The 21,121-nt window shown below is 44.8% G+C and overlaps 2 protein-coding genes across 8 annotated transcripts in view; both read left to right on the forward strand.

Annotated features, from left to right (window-relative positions):
- The window catches only part of GRAMD1C (GRAM domain containing 1C), an 86,788-nt gene extending 79,561 nt beyond the window's left edge, over window positions 1-7,227 (forward strand). For all 5 annotated transcript variants that reach the window (XM_074363785.1, XM_074363777.1, XM_074363768.1 and 2 more), the window contains 3 exons: window positions 9-119; window positions 333-438; window positions 5,536-7,227. In XM_074363785.1, the coding sequence (XP_074219886.1) occupies window positions 9-119; window positions 333-438; window positions 5,536-5,616 (298 nt within the window). In that variant the 3' untranslated portion in view covers window positions 5,617-7,227. The remainder of the gene's footprint in view (window positions 1-8; window positions 120-332; window positions 439-5,535) is intronic.
- Window positions 7,228-7,790: 563 nt separating this feature from the next.
- Window positions 7,791-21,042, forward strand: ZDHHC23 (zDHHC palmitoyltransferase 23). 3 transcript variants are annotated; one of them, XM_074363815.1, is made up of 5 exons: window positions 7,791-8,248; window positions 8,874-9,043; window positions 10,992-11,702; window positions 13,106-13,273; window positions 15,122-21,042. In XM_074363815.1, exons 2-5 carry the CDS (start codon window positions 8,901-8,903, stop codon window positions 15,387-15,389), a joined length of 1,290 nt encoding a protein of 429 aa, XP_074219916.1. In that variant the 5' UTR covers window positions 7,791-8,248; window positions 8,874-8,900; the 3' UTR covers window positions 15,390-21,042. The 3 variants fall into 3 exon arrangements, with proteins under 3 accessions (XP_074219916.1, XP_074219923.1, XP_010969123.1); XM_074363822.1 differs by having other exon boundaries at window positions 8,108-8,248; window positions 8,770-9,043; XM_010970821.3 differs by lacking the exon at window positions 7,791-8,248 and adding an exon at window positions 8,303-8,546.
- The last annotated feature ends 79 nt before the right edge of the window (window positions 21,043-21,121 follow it).

Consider the following 21,121-nt stretch of genomic DNA (forward strand, 5'->3'; position numbering starts at 1 on the left):
CCACCTAGTTTGCTGTTGCTGGTTTTATTGAATGTGACGCTGTTTCTGAAGCTGTCAAAGATAGAATCCGCTGCTCAGTCCTTTTACCGCCTTCACCTCCAAGAAGAGAAATCTTCAAAGTAAGTCTTTTCTTCCCCCCAACCTCTTATTATTTCAATAATGCCTTTGCTGCAGAAAACTTAACTCCAGTTTTAGAGGTTTTGGTCTGCCAAACTGTTCTGCAGTCATAAACTTTTTTGTTTTGTCTGCAGACTTATAGGGCACTGATGATTTCTTGAAATGAAAGACTAGAAGCTATTCCCTCGATTTTTAAGATGGTATTTTTCTTTCAGTTTGGCCTCCGATGTGGTGTCAAGTACAGAAAAAATTCGAAAGAGCACAGACCAGGCCCATCATTTAAAAGGAGTGCTCCGGGAGTCCATTGTGATGCTCGAACAGGTCGGCAACTCTGGGTACCACAGCACTTACTGCTCTCATCCCAGTGCGGGTCAGCTGCCCCTCTGGTTGTGATGGAGTGTTTACTATCCCTTTAATTGAAGAAATCCCCCCTCCCAGAGGCAACTGTCCTTACCAGCTTCTGAATTATGCCTTTTATGTATATAGTCACTTGTCCTTTTTTTTTTTTCACAAAATGGGAGCATACTATACTCATCATTGCATACCCTCTTTTTTCAATATATTTTGAAGATGTTCCCATATCAGCTTGTGTACATCTACCACATTCTTTTTATTGATCCTTCTATATAAAATTTTATACTTCATATTAGCTCTTTTTGTAGAAATGGTAGATATTGTATGCACTGCTCATTATTTTGTTTTTATCTATTAATTATGTATCATGGAGAAACTTCCATACCAGCATATACAGTGCTTCCTCTTTTAACAGCTGCATAGAATTCAGCTGTGCATGTATGCCAAAATTATTTTACCAGTTCTCCATGAGCATTTAGGTTATTTTGATGTTTTGCTATACGCTTTATCTCTTGAACATAGTGTCATCAATATATACTGCTTGGTACTATAAACCAAAACTTAGGATTCCCTTTGAAAAATAAAGATTAATACTTCCATCATCATATATAACATGCATAGTTTTCAAAATTGAAAAATAGAGAATAGCTGAAGAGAAGAAAACCTACAGTTCTAGTATTCAGACATAATCACTGTTAAAATTTTGTTTTATTTCCTTCCTTCCTTTTCTTCTATGCATTGGTTTGTTTTTTCGAAGATTCAGTTATTGAGCATACCTTAGGGTACCATGCAGGGCACCAAAGGTTACAGCTTCAACTCATGCTTTTCAGATGCACAGTTATCTCCTGTTAGCAACTTTCTCCTCCCACTTAGCAGGGAATGGATCATTTTCTCATTTTCCCTTTCAGCCTCTCCGCCCCTTTCCCTCTGACTCTTAACTTAATGGCTATGCCACAAGGAGAAAAGAGGCTTCCCCTCTCCTTCTGTAACCAAATCTACAAACCTCTGTAACACTGCACCCCTGTCCTATTTTGCGCTCCCGTTAGAGGCACTGCTCTGCCGACCCGGAGGCAAGTCCCAACACTAGTTGGCAGGAGACTCCATCCATCACCCCTCCCGCTTCCCCATCTTCAGTCTCCCTCATTCAGCTGGATCTTTACCATCCGCACAAGCCCCTGCTCCCTTACCTCCTCCGTTAGAACACCCATGTTGTCCACGTCCTTCTCTACCCACTCACCCATGTCTGCTCCCTTTCACAGTCAAGCTCCCAGAGCTGCTACTCTGGCTGTCACTGTTTTATCCTTCAGAACTCATCACTTTTTTAAAGGTTTTGTTTTCGCCAAAATCACTCACTCACATAAAGAGTTAACTTGTCCTACAAGGTTTGTTCAGAAAAATAGCAACCCCAGTACCCTGGGCTCCATTTCTTTCCCAAAGAACAATCTTCAACTCTTTTGGTTCATTCTCTGGGTGTTCACCTCCGTGTTTATAAACAACAAGCATGTATTGATACTTCCTGATTGTTCAGTTTTAGACATTATCTTTTGACGTGCTATTCTGGAAGACCAGGATTTTGTTTTCTTTTACCTCTTCTTGCTCCCATTTCTAATTCCCCCATCCTCCCAAGGAAGTTAGAGTTTTGGTTAGCTCAGTATTCAGTGTTGGCTTTGTTTTGAGTAAGTTTACTGTTCTGAGCTGAGCCACAGTATGGGCCATGACTACTTTTTCTTTTCTGTGCTTTTTCTTACCCCTGAAATTGTCTTATTACAGTCGATTCATTTATTATATTATTTATAAGTGTTTCATCCCGATGCTCCCCCTCCTCTCATAATCTTCAGTCACTTAGGTGTTCTGTCCATGGAGCCTCTGCCTGGCTCCAGGCAGGCCTGATGGCTTCTCTCTGGGTGCACAGCTGGCATCCTGGGGTCCCTGTTTCCTTTATCCCTTGCTTTCTGCTTTCTTGGTTTCCTCCCTCGTTTTCATGGAGCATATCCTCTAGTAGAAGGAGGGTACGGAGGTAGGTATTTTAAGACTTCATCTGTCTGGAAAGTTTTTATTCTACTCTTCCCCTTGATGAATAGTTTGACAGGGAAGAGAATTCTAGCTTGGAAATAACATGCCTTCAGAACATGAAAGGCATTGCCCCGTGGCCTTTTGGCTCCCAGTGTTTACTACTGAGAATTCTGAGGCTGCTCTCATTCCTGATCCTTTCATCTGGGAATTCAGGCCCTTTTGTTCTGGGAAATGCTGAGCTGTATGGCTGATGACTTCCTCCCCCTACTCTCTCTCCCCGACTATCTGTAGTGCCTGTAATCAGACATTGGCTTTCTGTTGGACAGGTTGTCTAATCTTACCTCTTCTTTCCAGCTTCCATCTCTTTGTCCTTTTGTTCTGCTTCCTCAGAGGTTTCCTAACTTAATCTTCAAATTCTTCTATCAAGCATTTCAATTTTTGCAGGCAAGTTTTTAATTTCAAAGAGCTGTTTTCTGAATTTTCTTTTTTCAACTGGCATTGTGATCTTTTTAAGTGACTATATCTTTCTCTCTGACCATATTACTGATAATTAAAAAAATTTTTTCTTCTTCTTCTTGCATACCTGCTTTCCAGCAAGATCCTTTCCCCCTGTTTTGATTTCTATCCTTAGGGCTAGAGGATTTCTTTAGATGACTGTAGTTTTTTATTGTCTGCCTGTGTGGATTAAAAGTTCCTAACATGTGGGTCAGACTGGTCTACCCTGAACTTCTTGGTAGACCTGGCTGGGCCATTGGTTGAGAAATCCTGATGTCAGTATCTTTAGGTCTTTCCTCTTGGACTGGTCAGTTTCCACAGAGAAGACTCTTCCAGTCTCCTATCTGAAGGATTAAGGGCTGGCTGCCAGCACTTTAGGAGCCTAGTGAGAGTAAGGGATGGAGGACAGCAGGGCAAAGGGATGGTCTCAACTTTCAATATACATATTTTTGTATAATCCCCATTTTTGGTACAGTGTCTTTAAAGATGTCTTGGTGTCCTCCTGGCCAGATAGTCAAAGACCCTCTGTTTTATCCTCTCCAGAAAATAAAATTTTAGGCTTCTGCCCAGGTAGTAGAAGAGGCCACATGTCCAGAGGTTCAGCTAGTCCTTCTTATTTCAGTCCCTTTCTCTTTATTCCCACTTTCAGAGACGCCTGTCAATCCCTGGGGCTTTTGAGGATGTCTCAGGGTAAATTTGGTTGGTTTTCAGCTTTCTGTACTGTTAGCTTAGGATTCAGCGTTTTCAGGGCTGCTAAGTCACCTGTCTGCTTTCCAGTTTCCAAAGTTGTGTTACTGTTGTTACCTTTTCTGTTTTTCCCGTCCTTGTGGATTTATGCCTTAAAAAAATCCCTTTGCTGTGCTCTTGGTGGGGTTTCAGGAGGGAGCAAAATTGGATGCATGTATTTCATCCACTCACTCAGTCTTCAGCCCACTCCTGCCAGGACTTGTTCCCCTATACCTTCTGCTGATACTGCACAAGCTAAGTTCCCCAGTGACCTCTGGCTTTTAAAGTTAATGTACCTTTTTTTAGTTTTCATCTTACAGTGCCAGCATTTGACAGAGCTGATCATTCCTTTTTTGAAATGTATCTAATCTTGCCTTCTTTAGAACTATGGAAAAACCCCCAGCTTTATTGTGATATAATTCACATACTATAAATTCACCTTTTAAAGAATTTTTAGTATATTCATGAAGTTGTGCAACCATCATCACTATCTAAGTCCAGAGCATTTTTATCACCCCTAAAAGAAACCCTGTATCCATGAGCGGTCACTCCAATCCCTCACTCTCTCTGCTCCTGGTGATCACTAATCTACTTTCTCTTTCTGTGGGTTTGCCTATCTGGACATTTCATATAAATAGGACCATATAATATATGGTCTTTCATGCCTGGCTTCTTTCACTTAGCACGATGTTAAATTGCTTTTTGCTGGTTACAGCCATCTCCTCTACCTGACCTTGTCCTGACCCAGTGCTCCAGGCTCTGCCTTAGATTGGTTTCCCTTCTCCTCTGCTGCCCTTTAGGTGATCTCAGCCACTCCCCTAACTTGGAAAACCACATGTGTCAATGGCTCCCAAAGCATCTCTCTCACCCTGACCTCTTCCCTGAGCACCAGACTCAGACAGCAGCTTGCCAACTTGGCATCTTTGCTTGGATGCTAACCAGGCATCTCAAACTAATCGTATCCAAAACAGAACTCAGTTTTCATCCTGAATCGAGCCCATTTCTCCTCTAGTTGACCTAATCTCAGAAAATGATACTATCACCCTCCAGTTGTTCAAGTCAAAAACTTAATACAGTGTGTAAAAACACATATACATACGCGATTATTTGCTTTAGTTCTGTTTCCCTCACTAGTCTGCAAGTCCCGTGAAGGCAGAGACAGTGCCTATTTGGTTCACCGTTGTATATACCCAGTGCTTAGCACGGTGCCCAGCATATCACAGGCAAGCAAAGGATATTTGTTGAATGAATGACTGGACGAATGAACACAAAAAAAGAATAAGACCTAATTCTTGCTCTCAAGTTGCCTACAGTTTTACTAGAGAAATCAGATACCTATATGTATTGTTAAAGACTGTTGAACAAGTATAAAATTAAGTGTCAAAGTAAGTAGTAATGCTTTGGGAGGTTAGAGGCAGAACGATTAGGGAAAACTACATGGAAACAGGGGGTACAGTAAGTTTTAGAGAGGTGAAGACAAACATGAGCCTAAGAACAAATAAAGGAAGGGACGTGGAACTTGAGTTGTTTAGGGGCTAGTGAGGAGACCACTGCAGCTTCAGAAATCATTTAAGAAAACAAACCCTTCACCGTGGAGAATTTGATGAATAGACCTACTGGGAGGTGGCGCACACAGCAGTACGCTGTAGGAAGACGGGCAGTGCTAGGGCACGTGGGAGGAACTGCAGCAGTCCTACGACAGATACCCTAAGGAATCAGTCAGTCTTTTGTTTGGGCACCAGTAAAAACAAGGTTCTATTAAATGTAAACTCCTGGCATACAAATAATCAAAACATTTCAACAATCTGATTTTGAAAATTATCTTTGCAGTTGAAGAGCTCACTCATTATGCTTCAGAGAACCTTTGAGCTACTAAATAAGAACAAGACTGGCCTGGTTGTCAAAAGCTAGTGATCTTAAGGACTGAAATTGTAGGACCTACCTGGAACCAAAAGAAAACATCTTGAAGGAAACCAGAGGATGAAGGATTTCAATCGTCATAGGAATATTTCCGTATTTTCTCCTTATTCATATTAATATGAACGTTCTTTTTAATAACATTTGAGAATTAGTCTCTGATGGCCTTAAGAAACCATCCTTTCATTATACGTAATTCTAAGCTGTGAATTTCTCCAGTGAAGTGTGAAATATTTGGGGATTTGAATTTCTGCGACACAAAAAGAAAAAGAGATTCTGAACTGAGCTGTACGGCCTCGTTTTCACAGTGAGGTTTGAAGTTTGATGCTTTATGTTTATCTGTTAGCACAGAACCAGTATGCATCCAATAGGCTGCTCTCACAGTTGAGATACATTGGAGAGGATAAAGAAGACAATATAAGAAGAAATCTCTTAAATCATTACTAACTTTGAAGGATCAGTTTTCAGGCATATAATGTTCAGAGGTTTGTGTACTGTAAATACTGCAATGTCTTCATTTATGTATCATGCAAATTCAGTAGTCAGACCCTTTGAATCTGCATGTTGATTATGATCTGAAAGATTCTTCAAGCCATGTTGTATCTCTCTGAAAGAAATAACTGTTTCTTCTTCCGTTAGCTATCAAAGATGAGATTATCTTGCCTCTTCATACCTCAAATGGCAGAAGAGTCAATTCTGGAAAAGGGAACATGTTGGATACCAACTCTCAGAACGAAGAACCATGCTCTGAGTTTTAGAAACCAGAAGATTATGTTAAAATCTGGGCATTTAGTGACAGATCAAATGAATACTTGAACTAAGCTTGGCTTCAGCTTAGCAAACTTTCACAGTGGAAATGAGCTGTCTGGTTGAAAATAATTTGTGGATTACTTTTAAGTAGCCACGTAAGGCTTCATTTACTCATTCATGTGTGTGGCTTTAGTCAGTAAGTTATAAGCCAGACACAAACATTAGCACTTTGATAAAGACTTTGAGGGGCATCATCTCCCAATACAAGTGCACTGACGAGTTGTAAGTCATACATTAGCTTTCATTAAACTTTTTAGGCATATGTGTTTCAAGTCAAGTGATGTTGCTGGAACAAGAGAAGGAGAATGCAGAATAATTTGTATATATTCTCACTGTTTGAATAACAATTGCCTTTGGCTAAATATTGTTTTTTTTGCCCAGAGTCACCCAAAGTACATGGATTGCTAAAGTCATTTTTGAGATGTGGGTAGAGAATGAAAATATTGACTGGATTAGAGGGAAATGGGTTTCTCTGGCTGAATCCCAATTAACTCACCTTGGGGTGCCAGTGTACCTACCTGAAAGTTTTTTTGGTAAGGATTTATGAAGTGTGTGGCTGTGAGCAAGAGTGGATTGTCAACTTGAGATCTTGTTCTCTGTTAAATTCACAGAAATGATCAGTGACAAGCTGCATATTTTTGTGATGTTTCTTTAAAACTTGTACTTCATAAAATACCTCAAAGAAAATTACCAAAGTAAGTCGCTTTATAAATTATGACTAAATATGTATGCAGAATTCAATTAATTGTATTTGAGCCTATGTAAATTAGACATCAATAAAACTCAAAATCTCTAGGTTGTTTTTCTTCTTTTTCTGTTAAACCCTCCCAAATCTAGAAGGCCTATTTTAGTGAAAACATATACATGGGCCTACACTCTTTTTAAAAATGTGTAAAAATAAAATCCCAAGAGGACTCTTAGGACTCTTCTCTTAGGGCAGTTTCGTTTCAAATATGCAGCCTGCTGGAACTAAAGTACCAGATAGGCCTGCTGGTCCAGTGTAGCGACTGCTAGCCAGAAATCATGAAAAAGAACAAGTTGGGTAATTAACAGATCAGGGACAGTGATGGGCCTTTAAGAAAAAGGTAGCGAATTTGGGGGCGGTACGGCGGTAATATTTTGCAATGGAGCTCTCCCCCAACGCCTGTTGCTGGCGTCTGAATGAAGGCAAACCGACCCACGGGTCTCACGTACTTAGGAAACCCTCCGGGTTCCAGGGTTTCCCGCATTTCCGTCCCGGCGCCTTCCCGGACCCGAAGCCTTTGGAGGCTGCCCCGCCCACGCGCCGCCAGCGGGCACCGGCGGGGCGGGCGGGGTCCGGGCGGCCACCCCTGGGGAAGGGCGGGGCGGAGGTGCGGGGCCAGCCCTGCGCCCCGCCTCCGGGGCCCACTCCCGGGAGCGCGTTCTGCGCTCTACCGCTCCTCCAGGCGTCAGGGCCGCGGGCCGGGGAGGGGCCTCGCCGGCGGGCTCTGCACGTGCGAGCGGGCGGGCGGGGATCCCCGGCGCCGGGGGCGGGGCACCCGGAAGCGCGCCGACCTGCCGCGCGGAGCCCTGCGGGCTGGGGGTCGGCGCGGACGCCACGGGGAGGCGGGCGCACCGCCCCGGCGGCGGCGGCGGCGGCCGGCTGTGGTCACAGGTGGGCGGCGGCGGCGGCGGCGAGGGCGCGGCGGAGTGGAGCCGGAGGCCCGGAGACTCCAGCCATCACGCCCCGCGGAGCAGACACCGGGAAACGTGTCCGCGCCTCCGGAGGAGCCGACCCTTCTTCCCTCCGCCTTGGCTTCCTTGGCTTCAGCCTCACCTTGGCCCCGGAGCGCAGGTAACTTCCCTCTCAAGGTCATTCTTCGGGCGGGGCGGTGTTCACGGCCCGCCCACGTCCTCACGTTTGGCGGGGGCGGGAGAGGCGCGCCCAGCTCGCTACGGAGAAGTCGGGTTGGACGGCGACCCCGGGCGCCTGGTGGCCTCTCCGGAGCCGGGTCGCCGGCCCCAGCAGCCGGGGACGTTCGCCGGCTCCAGCGGGTGCACGCTTTGTCTCTGCCCGCGTCCCTGACGGTGTTTCCACCCACGCCTAGGCTGCGGGCGGGGACCGCTCGGCCCTCCCTAGCCCGCACCCGCAGGTGAGCGCAACCACCCGCGCCCCGGCTGTCCCGGGCCGCGTAGTCGGCTGTCGCTATGGGAACGGCTGGTGCCCAGACAGCGCCTGTTCTGGGTGGGGACCCCGCGGTGAAGGCAGCTTGGAGCCCCTAAAGCCCTAGAGCTGTCTGTCTCGACAGGTCGAGCCAGAAAAGCCTGATGAAAAGGGGGTCCCCCATCCCCCTCTTCTCATTTTTTATTTCTCAGGCATTGGCGGTTAATCAGAGAGAGGCGTGGATGGGTTTACAAGATGTGAGTTGTGTTCTTTCCACCTTTACCTTCTGAGGGCCTCTTATGCCTCACGGTGACAGGTGGAAATCACGACCGAGAGGGGCAGCATGAAGCCGGTGAAGAAAAACAAAGCGGAAGAACCTGAATTGGAGCCCCTGTGCTGCTGCGAGTACATAGATCGAAATGGGGAAAAGAACCACGTGGCTGCTTGTTTGTGTGATTGCCAAGATCTCGATGAAGGGTGTGATAGGTAAGAGCAGAGTGTTTCTTGATGCTGACCCTACTGGCCCTTTTGAGAACTACCGCGTATACTTTCGGCTTGGCCATCCGCAGCATTGGAATTTGCTCTTCATCCTGTTTCCAGTTATCTACAGTTGAGAGTGTCAAGTGTGAGAATTTTTAAAAGATACATTATCACTCAGTAGTGCTCTGAGTATTGTTCAGCTCAGTTTACTAAGACATTATTAGTTTTCATTTAAAGGGAGAAGATGATGGAGAGAATGGGCGGATAAAGGGACAGTAGACAAGATAAATGTATGAAAAATGCAGGCCAACAGAATCTGTAAGTTTAAAATGAACACATTAGTACTGGAAAGTTCCTACATTCTCAGTGTTCTCTGCATTCAGAGACTGACACCTTGGGCCCAGATTGCACTTGGCCGAAAAAGGCCTTGAGGGTTTAAAGATCATTTTCATGCTGTTGGAATCAGTCTCACTCCTTGTTTCTGGGGAGGAAGTGCAACCAGAAGGCATGTCCCTCCCCTGGACTGGCTGTTTTCAACATGAGCAGCAATACTGTCTTGATTGATCCTATCGTATTTGGCTCTTATTTTCTCCATTATCTCGTGTTGGAAATTGCTATCCAAAAAAGGTAATTTTTTAACATCTCTGAAAAAACTTTGTACCAAATGGTAATAATCTGGTTTTTATCCATCTTCTAGATAATTATATATTTAAAACTTTTTATCACATGGAAAGCATAATGTGGGGAGAAAAAGAATGGGGGAAACTTGCTTTCCCCATTAATAATTACTTCTGGTTGAAAAAAATCATTGCAATGGCAAATCGCTGACTTAGAGCTTAGTGGGTTAATCTCGCCATGAGAAACATTCTTGTAGACTTCTGTAGTCTAGTACCCATAATCCCTTTGTGATTCTTCCTTAACAGTGTCTATTGTCTTTCTTACGGGTGTCTTTAAACATGGGTTCTTTAAACTTAGTCTGAAATCCATACTGAAAAAATGGAGCACTTTGCTCTAAATGCAGAAATAATGCCTTTTCCATAATCTCTATCACTCAAGTCTGCAGCTCTTCCATTAACCTGGCTCTTCCTCCCTCCCAGCCCTTGAGTCCTTAGCTGTCCCTGAGTTCTCTTCTCTCCATACCCTTCTCTGGAGATAAGCTTCCAGAATTTCCACAGACCCTGTGTTCTATATGTCTTCCATTCACATCCAAGTCTAGCCCTATTGTTTAAAGTTCTAAATTTCTAAAATCAACGTTATCATTCCTTAAACTGTTCCTTTCCCTGCTAGCCCAAGTGTGCAAAAAAGTCAGTACCACCTGTCACCAAGCTCGCTCATTCGACTCTTCCTTATGTAGACCTGTGCCCTACGGAACTGGTTTGCTCCCTGGGCCCAGGACAGGTTTTGAGCTGCACACACCTCTCTCCACTGGAACGCCTCCCTGCCCCCTCTCCACCTGTATAGATAACTGGCTGGCAGTCAAAATCGAGCACAGATCCCACCTTCCCCACGCCTCTGATGACTCTACCCAGAAGTGTTTCCTCTCCTCCAAGCACACTGTCTGAATGTAATAGTTCATTGGGCAATTTTGCTGCTGTCACTTATCTAACATTTCTTGAATTCCTGTGTTGTTTTCACAGCTAGATTGTAAATTTGGGATTTTTATGTCTCTACACCCACCCGAGTCTGAACAGTGCTTGTATGGACTATGTATGTATTCCTATGTATTTGTTTCATGGAGAAGTGGTTTTAACTGTTAAATACCTAAGCATTATTTTCTCATTCATATTAGAAAGTGATACATGAATCTGAAAAACTCATGGTTAGTAGTAAGGAGGTAGAATGCTTGGCCTTTGGCTCCTTTATCAGTTATCTGCTGTTTGGCCTACAGTGTTGAGTGGTTTTTAATTCAGCAAACCCATGTGAAGCGCCTTCTCTCTGTGCTCTTTCTGAATAGATGGATCACATGTAAGTCCGTGGGGCCAGAGACCTGTGAAAGAATCATGGATACGATCTCTGACCGCCTCCGAATTCCTTGGCTCAGGGGAGCCAGAAAAGTTAACATTAGCATCCTCCCCCCACTCTTCCTGCTGCCTGTCTTCCTCCGCGTGGCTTCCTGGCACTTCCTCCTGGGGGTGGTGGTTTTGACCTCCCTCCCTGTGCTGGCTCTGTGGTACTACTACCTCACTCACAGAAGGAAAGAACAGACTCTGTTTTTCCTGAGCCTCGGACTCTTCTCTCTGGGCTACATGTACTACGTCTTCCTGCAGGAAGTGGTCCCCAAAGGGCGTGTGGGGCCCACCCGGCTGGCTCTCCTGACCTGCGGGTTATTTCTGATACTCCTCGCCTTGTACAGAGCCAAGGGCAATCCAGGCTACCTCAGAAACCCAGCGAGCAATGACAGGTCTCCAAGCGGCAGCCAGACTGAGTGCCTGATCAGAAAAGGGCCGGACAAGACCAAAGGGTTCCCTGGTGCGGATCTGTCGGGCGGTCTCAACAACCGCACGCCCAAGGACGAGGCCAAGGGTTCCTGCAGGACGGCGGCTGGCAGCCCCACCAAGGTGAAGGAGGACTGGTGTGCCAGGTGCCAGCTGGTGCGGCCGGCCCGGGCGTGGCACTGCCGGATCTGCGGCGTCTGTGTGAAGAGGATGGATCACCACTGTGTCTGGTATGTTGGAGAAATCTGGAGGCTTGCGGAGGGTACATTCACATGAGATTCTGGCCGGGCTTGATCTCCCTTTGTGCCGTCCTCAAGTCTCTCTCCTTCCCAGCTTTACACCTTGCGGATATTTGTGGGCTGTTCTGATGTTCCCACTTAGTCATCAGTTTTTCAAGTTTCACAAATTTAGTTCTTTTCAGTCATTTCCTGAGGTTTTTTTTCCCCCTTTTGCTTTCTCTTTTGAGCTGCCCCTCGTTTTTCTTCTCCTTTCTGAGAGGAGTATCTACAGTTGAAAGATTTGTTTTACAAATTGTTTTTCGGAATTGGTATAGGTGTATGTCCCCGTGCTCACAGAGATCAAGGAAGTGTTTTCCTGTATTTTTAAGTGACTCTTGTCCTCTGACGATGTATACATCCCTCATCATTTTGATGCTACCAGGGATTTCTAGTCTACCTTATTGAGTGAAGGCCTTGCCGGATAAGTCCCTATTTGGTTATTTGTGGAGAGCTGGGCTTTTTTGGTACCTCCCTGCTGGCCAGTGACAGATAAGGACACGTGATGCCCCTAAGATGTGCAGTACAACTTTTAAAGAAAATGTTGTAGCTTTACTGCACAAATCATGCCATTTGTTTTTTATTTTTGTTGAGGGAGAAGTGAGGAGGTAATTAGGTTTATTTATTTATTTTAATGGAGGTACTGGGGATTGAACCCAGGACCTCATGCTTGCCAAACACACATTCTACCACTGAGCTATACCATTCCCCCAACTGCATCAATCTTAAAGGGGTGTGATTAATTCAGATGTGAATGCTTTAAGTAGCTGTTTGCAACTTTATCACTCTTGAGGTGTTTGTGGTCAGTGAATTATGCTTTTTATGTCTAGGATTCTGGTCTCCTCAGAAAGGGATGTGGGGCAGGGTAAGGGTGCAGACAGCCAGGAGGGCACAGGACCCAGGGACAGCTCTTTTCTGGGGCTTTGTCTTTAGGAGTAAACAGGTGTTTTCATTCTTAGGTTTTCCTCGTCTCTGTCTTCATTTATCCTCATGAGTTGCCTGTGTGTGCCTGTGTTTGTGTGCATGCGGGATGGTGGTGGTGGTGGGGGCCCGTTTACAAGTGCTGGTTTGCAGAGGGCCTGACAGCCTCAACTGTGAGCTGGTCTCTGCCCACTGGGGCGTCCTGTGCTTGTCCTTTAACTAATGATAGATTTCCCTCTGCAAAGAGCAGAGAATAGAAGACTGTATCTCTCAGCAGACAGGTTTTTAATTCCCTAAAATTGAAAAACAAGAAAACTTACTTTTTAATAACTGAAATTCACATTATCCCTGTTTTAAAAGCTTTCTTGTTTATAAGTGAATTATACAGAGAACTTCTTAAAACATGTTTGCTTTTCTCCCCCCTGTGCTGTTTTGAGGATAAATAGCTGTGTCGGAGAATCAAATCATCAAGCATTTATACTTGCCCTTTTGATCTTCCTGCTCACCTCGATGTATGGGATAACACTGACCTTGGACACCATTTGTAGAGACAGAAGTGTCTTCACAGCTCTCTTCTATTGCCCTGGAGTTTATGCAAATTACAGGTGAGACATGGATACCATGCACAGGGGCCCCCGAAGGAGGGAGTGGATTTGCCGTGAAGTACAGGGCTGTGATTTGCTGCTAGGTGGGGCGTTTTCACCCAGAACAGAGCAGCTCTGGGATGCTGGGTATCCCTGAAATTGCCAGCACCGTTGTGTGGCGGACATGAGCATTTTTCTAGGGGGATGTCAGAAGGAATGTTGACCTTAGAAAGTGAGGAACTAGTGCTCTCCACATAGGACGAGACTGACTCAGGGTCTGCAGAGTCAAATGACCCCTGGCATGCCCGAGGTAGTGACGGCGGACCTGAGATGATAACTGAAGTAGCAGTGTCCAGTCTCTGTGTTGTACAGGGTCTCTTTTGTCATGAATATCAGGGAACTCCTCACTTGACTGCTGCTTCCTGGTGCTTTTTAGCCCAATCTTGATTTACTGCTTCTGACGCTTTTGTGAAGTGCTCACAATCTCTGTGACCTTTCTTTTCTATTTAACCTCCATTGGTTTCTCCTGTTCTACTTTTTTTTTTTTAAAATCACCACTCATGATTACTGTGGTATCTAGGTCAAAATTTCCTTCAGTGTGTTTAGGTTGGGGCACATTTATATAGCGTGAAGATCTCCGTGCTTTAGCAGAAGCTGGAATTTTTTAGCTTTGGCCCAGCCTCCCCCTCCCCTAAAGCCACAGCCCCCCCCCCACCTATGTTCTTTGTTTCACCCCCTCCAGCAGTTTCCTGACATGGGTGCCCTGTGGGGCTCTGGTCCCCTGTCTGAGCTGGGGCAGCTCTGCCCCCAAGGTCTTTTACTTTCTTCTCACTGTTTTCAGTGCAGGCACTTCTTTTTACGAGTCACCATTAAAGATCTAGACATTCTTGGCACTGGAATAGATGGGCCCTCCTCCTGAGGTTAAGGTCCTTTCTCCTCGGTGCTGAGTCTCACAGGTTGTAAAATACTTAAGTAACTACTCTTAGTGGGTTGTGATAAGTGTCCTAGAGCAGAGCGTGTCTGTTTGTAAGCACGAGTTTTCTAGACTTTCTGTGGGCCACGTAAACGAAATGAGGAACGTAGTCTTGCCACTGGCTCTCACTGCTGTTGGCAGGCAATTCGTGTCTCCTTGTGGGGCCTTAACTGTGGTGGTTTAATCATCTCTGAGGTCCCTTTCAGCTTAACAAGTGAGGACTCTGAATTTATTTTCTGCTATCTCATTTACAAACACTGAAAATAATCAATTGGCGGACAGGAACAGGCAGCCTCTCACCGTCTTATTAATAAGCTGGCGGACTTTCTTGTCCCGTGTGATCCTGTGTGGGTTTAGGAAGCAGGATTTGAACTGGGCAGGGGCTCCTCCAGAGCCGCCGAGAGGAGGGCAGCTGGTGCGGGCAGTGGTCCTACCTGCGTCCACCAGCATCGCACCGAAAAGAATGGAGATGTGCGGCTCCGCGCTGTTCCTGGGTTCGCACTCCCAGCTTCCTTGAGGACGTTTATAGCAATCTCATGGTGCCTGCCTTTTCTTCTGAGTTAAGAATAATTGAGGGATTATTCACTTAACAAACACATTTTGAATGCTGTGATGGCAGGCACTTTGTTGGGTGTGTGGGGGATGCAAAATGCAAACATTCGTTTAGTATCACCTACTAGAAAGAGAGTCCCCAATAATTATAAAACAGAGCATGTTAGCAGTCTTGAGTTAAGCAGGCTGTTGGTGTTGCGGGGATAGAAAAGTATCTTCCAGTTGGGGTGAGGGGAAGGCGCCAGAGGCCTTAGGAGTAAGTCCTGCATGTGTGCAATGTCACAACGGGGACAGCTCCCTGCCTGTGAAGTGGGCAGCCCTGACCCGCCTCTTCCCGCTCTTAGCTCGGCTCTGTGCTTCACCTGCGTGTGGTACTCTGTGATCATCACAGCGGGCATGGCCTACATCTTCCTGATCCAGCTGATAAACATCAGCTACAATGTGACCGAGAGGGAAGTGCAGCAGGCCCTTCGGCAGAAGACGGGGCGCCGGCTGCTCTGCGGGCTCGTCGTGGACACAGGCCAGTACAGTCGGGGCTTCCTGCGGAACTGGCACCAGTTCTCCACCCTGGGCACACACCCCTTCCACCACCCTGCTGAGGACATTGTCTGAAGTGCCTTCCGTGCGGATCCGGGGTGGCTCCCTGCTCTGCTCCCTTGCATCGTGCACTTCAGTACATGCAGGATGCTCGCGTTTATCCCCAGTTTCTTAAAGGCATTTAGGGCCATGCTCAGGTTTAGACACTGGACTGGGAAGAAATTAATTTTTCTGACTTCACAACTTAAGGGATTTTTATATCGAAGCAGTAAAAGTAGAGCCATTCCTTTCCAGTCACCTTATTAACTAACTCAGTCACCGGAAGTTGAAAGGGTGTGGATTGCTGATGCACAAATTGATAGAAGCAGTTCCCATCCATTAGTATGCAGGGGGGAGGGAGCTTTGCATTAGGGTGGTTCTAGTCTCTTTCAATTCCTAATAGCCATGTGACCCTTAGTCGAATCACTTCCCCAAGTCTCAGGTTTATCTGTCACATGGGGTTCTGATGCCTGCCCTGGTACCTCACGGACTGGCTGGGGGTAGGGGGGTTACGTGAGGGTCACGTGAGGGATGAGGTGTGTGGAAAGCACTGAAAAACGACTAAAGCACCAGAGAGGCGTGAGTACTATTAGGAGAATCCTAAGACTGGAAAAAATGTTTGTAGGCCAGAACATTGAAGCCAATATTATTAGAGTAATCCATTTTCAGCATTTCAGTGAAAAAAAATCCCCAAACACCATGTTGTACAGTTCTGGGAACTTCTGTTTCTGAAGTATTAGACATTAACTACTCAAAGAGGGTAGAAGATGACCAGGTGGATTTACGCTGTTGTCTCATCTTGGAAGGACAGTTGATAATAATTATAATTATTGCTAGTATAATGTACAGTGAGTGGTCATGAGTTTAGGTGATGAGTTCTTACATTTATCTTATGTCTTCTGTATGTATTCTGTTTGGATTTACTCTGAGTAACTCCACTAGGCATCAGTGTTTTTTCCTTTTCCTTGTTTTGCCTGGTCAGGTGCTAGCACACTTGTGACGATGGCTGGGTGAGAACAGACACTCCTGTGGGGAACATTTGACTCTTTCCTGGGCAGGGTGGCTGGTTAATATCAAGGGCTTGACTTTTTTGTTCATGTAAGTAATTCAGACACTGTCAGTAATAGCGCTAACCAGTAATATAGCAAAACCCAGCCTTCTGGTGTTCACGTTATTCTGGCCTGAACTCTTCTTTGAGGGGCTGATGGACGCCTTCCCACTTAACTTGCACATGACTTCTCATATACCTTTCTCGAGATACAAGTATCTCACTAGGAGAGAAGAAACAGGGCATATATGGTTTCCACTAATTAATGGATTACTGTTCTTCCTTAGCTCTTTCTGACTTGTTTCTTTAATCATAACTCAAAAGGAAAAACGTGTAAAGGATTAAATATTTAGAGTGGGTCTGTGCTACCACCGAATTAAGATGAGGCAGTTTCAGATGGGGAGCAAACCCTCTTGGAATATTTGGTTCTGTACATGCACGTTTTTTTGGAACCTCAAAGAATTCATGAGCCATTACATTTGCCTTAGCTTATAGCTTAATATGGGGGAAATATTGCCAGCTTTTTCAGTCTTTCTGTGCATGCTGCTGTAGCAAGAGGTTTATAAAGGTTGAGAAAAAATATTGCTACTTCTACGACTCTACCCTCTGCAGCACCATCCCTAGCCCTGCCGTTTATCAGGGCTGTCCTTAAGCCAGGCACCACGTCGCTATACAAGCTTGTCGTTGGTCTCCCCAGAGACGGATTGTTTAACGAACGAGAGGCTCTGTATTCCACAGGGATGAGCCAAAGAGCACGTGTGGGGATGTTAGCTGAGTCTGTGGTTTACTGTACGGTGATGCCCTATCTCTGGCCCAGAATCAAGCATTCATTTGGAATTAACATTGGAGCTGATAAAACTAATTCCTTTCCATATAGGTTTGAGATAAGAGAGAGGGCAGTAATGTCAAAGACAGCACACATGGCCTGAAATCTCTGCTTGTAGTCTCTTGAGTGCCAGATGTATAGCCAAATCTGATTGTCTAGTGATTGATAATGAAATTCAAATTAATATAGTCAGCAATTTTGGCCTCTTGCTAGATATTTAACAATCAAAATGTGGTGTGCTGACGATGAAGAGCACCCAGGAGACCAGCCATTTGGCGGAATTAGGAATGATACCACTTTTATAACCACCACCCCTAACGGGGTTACCGGGATGGGGCAACTCACTCAGATGAGGACTCCCTGTGTATTATTCTGACTTGGAGTTAAGGTGCTTGTTTGAAGTTCCTTGAGAACTTCATGATTGGCAGCTTACAGAAGAAAGCTCAAGCCTTTGAAAAGCTCAGTGGGTTTGTAGACGTAAAAGCCTATTGAAGTATTTGTACCAAAAGGAGCAGCAAACAAGGGGCAATCTGTGAGCTGTTTCTGTAGACTCGGGGACTTCCTTGGTCGGTGCTCCTGGACTTTTAAGCCTTTGTATGATCTGGAACTGTTAGAGGGATTTTTGTCCTTTTAAAGGACAAGGCCTCTGAATGAGTGAGTCCCAGAGACACATGGGGTGGTGGTGGCCGTGGGGACTTGCCCTCCAGACCTATAACCAGCAGTGTCTTGGCCATAGGAGCAGCACCCCCCAACATATTTCAAACAAGTGGGTTCCCTCCTTTCACCCCGCATCCTCAGCCTCTGTTAATAAACATACTGGATGTGGAGTTCAGTAAATGATCTACTATATTCTGACCACTTACATTACTCTCAGGCCATGTACTATTCCTGGGGAAGAGAAACGAGTCCATTTGGAAGATTTGAGGTTGAAATAGTTAAGGATCAGGATTGCACAAAGGGAGAAAATCCTTCAATATTTAGAAATGTTATGATGCTCAAAGAGTACTTTGTGGCTCCAGCTGGGCCCATCTGAAGTGAACTGACCATTAACAGTGCCTCTTTGATAGGTATCTTGATGCTGCTGAAGTCAAGCCATAAGTGTGTTTTAGGGCCCTGGGCTGCTCATGTCAGGCACCTGTGTGTCTGTGTTTACGAGACTGTCAGTCTCTGCTTCCCAAGTACTGGTGGCTTCCTTTGGTGGATGAAGTCATGTTGTCTTCCACTGCACCATCTGCCTAGCAGAAAGACTGCTACAAACTTTCTCTTATGCAATAGTCCTTGGTATTTCTAAAATTTTTGGCAAGAGAAAATTTTCTATACTAGAATCTTCCACTGCCAGAAAACAATGCTGGTAAGGTTCTCTGTAATAGTGACCATCTGCTTAATAGACTATTTCCTTTGGGTAGGACATCAGCTTTTTATTATAAAACAACTAATAGAAGCAAAAATAAGAGTATCTAGAAGCACAGCTTTAACCAGGATGTTGAAAAATTAATGTTTTGTGAGGTTTAAGGATCTCTTTAAATTAGGTAGGTTTATACTGACAGCTTCATTTTAGCCACATTTTGGTACACTGCATTTTAAAAAGAATTTTCTCAAAGAAGAAATGCATAATGGAGACTTTTGTTTGAGGCGCCCATTTGGAATCTGGTTTTCTCAGCAGCAGCTTGGCGGGTGTGCCATTTTGTCTGAGACACTGCAAAGGTGATGCGGGGTGAGAGTGAGCTGTGCTTCACTGAATGCGGAGTAAAATTCGTTACGTTCTTGTGGATATCTGTTGTGATTCATATAAACTTCTTCTGCAAAATCAGCTACATTTAGTCCTGTTTCTAATGGACAGTTATCCCCACTTCCCCAAGTGTTTCGTTGTAGTAGCAGCAGCAGCAGGCCAAAGACGGGATAGTTCACGGAGACAGATTTCCTCAGAGGCTGTGACTATTGCTGAGCTGGGCTTGTGACTTTTTACGACTGTAGCCTCCCTGATGGCGCCTTTCACTTTTAGAAAATTCATTCTTTCACAGCAGAGCTTTAAAACTAGAGCTAGTCTGTTTCAGTTATCGATGCAACTAAAACTCTGTTTCTTCAGACGACGCCCCTGACCAGATGCCACGTTACACAGCTGGCAGGCTCAGCTTGTCGTCCTGTGGTCTGAGTGATGTGATGGTTTGAGTTGTTAGGGCTTCGGAGCCTTTTCATTTGATCACACTTCTGGGTCTGACAGACTAAAGGAAAGCCAGGAAAATTTATGGAATGTTAAATTCCGTGTTAGAGTTCATATTTAATGTAACTGGCTCAGCACCGTTAAACGGGATTTCCGAAGCCAGCTCTGGAGGCCGTGGGCTGAACATTTTGCACTGTTTTGTACTTGTGATCGTATCCTCTTATCACCTCAGACTCAGACACAAGGCCTTTTAAATGGAGATTTAAAAAATTACTGCCATTTATGTGAAATAATGTACTGTGACCAAGTTGTTTAAATGGAAAATAAAGTGCTTTCTTTAAGGAAAAGAGTTGATGTTTCTTGGTGTGTCTCCTGAACTCTTCAGCTTTAAGAAAAGCCTGCTTTAGGGCTGGGCTGCCTCTTTGGCAACCTGGATGTCCCCATCCTATGGATTTAGAGTGTCCCTACCCCTGAGCTACTGTTTTCCTCATGGTTACCGTTCCAGTTCTGTAGGCCAGGAATACTGCCTACTTGGGCATTTCATTAGCAGTACCATTTTAAACCATATCTTTTAAGATAGTGCAGCAAGAAACATAGGTCATTTATTAAGTTATTTACTAAGTAGGTCATTTTCTAAGTTATTTTCCTGCATCTCTTTAGAAGGTTGTAAAAGTAGATAAAATGTCCTCGCTGGCCCAATCAGAATGTGGGCTGCTGAAGACTCAATTTCTAATTGATGCTTGAGGTGAAATAAAAATAAAATAAAGCTGAAGAGAGAAAAAACTTAAGCTTTATGGGATTTATTTAGGCCCCTGGCAGGTTTACTTGAGGAATTCACCCTTCCTTGTCTATAGGCTTGGCATTAAAATAAAATTGGTATTTTATTTCTGGGTGCCAATATCAGCCAATATTCTGTAATTGTACTATAGATAAGAAAAAACAGTGATTTAGATGGAAAGAGGTTAACTATGAGCTACTTTTAGTCCCATTTCTTCAGTGGCCATTAGTCTTAAAAAGGTTTCAGATGATGACTGTATAATCATATCAAAGGAAAAGATGAGTGGGGACAGGGACATTGTGGAAGAAACCAAGTTCGGTGTAGGGTGCTCTTTCCTATCCGAGTAAATCATAGCACATCTTCCATAGAAAACAGATCTAAGTGTTGTAGCTAGATAGCCCTTCTAGGGAGTAAGAGACAATAACAGTTTATTGAGCAACACACACAATTTTATTTTACCAACTCAAATTTTCAACTTACCAAATAGTAGTTACCTCGGGGCTCAAGGGACTATTCTCATTTTACTCTGATTTTACCTGTGCATCTACTACCTGAATTTGTTGTAATGAACATGTATTTTGTAATGAAGATTTTTTTCTAGCAGGTACCCTTTCAGACAGTTCACAGGAGTGTTTTGTCAGTCTTTATGTTCTTCAGCACTTTGAAGATGAAAACATTCTTTGAATTCAAGATAAGTATCTCAACAGATCAAACTGAGCTGAGGACTAGAAGACAGAACGAGTGTGTTGTTTAGAAGTTGCAATCAGGAGAGTGAACAAACTGCTGGGCTGCTTTGATAGAGTCTTTAACTTTTGGAACTGCCTTCTTGCTTATCAGAGTGCACCGAAGAGAGGTATCTTTGGTGCCCCCACTTCTCTGAAGCCAGGACACGCTGCTATCCTTGGCAGCAGCTGCCTAGAGAACCTTTTGATCTGTGGTTTTCCATCGGGGTGGG

Source organism: Camelus bactrianus, chromosome 1 (genome assembly GCF_048773025.1).
Source record: "Camelus bactrianus isolate YW-2024 breed Bactrian camel chromosome 1, ASM4877302v1, whole genome shotgun sequence".
NCBI classification, from domain to species: Eukaryota; Metazoa; Chordata; class Mammalia; order Artiodactyla; family Camelidae; genus Camelus; species Camelus bactrianus.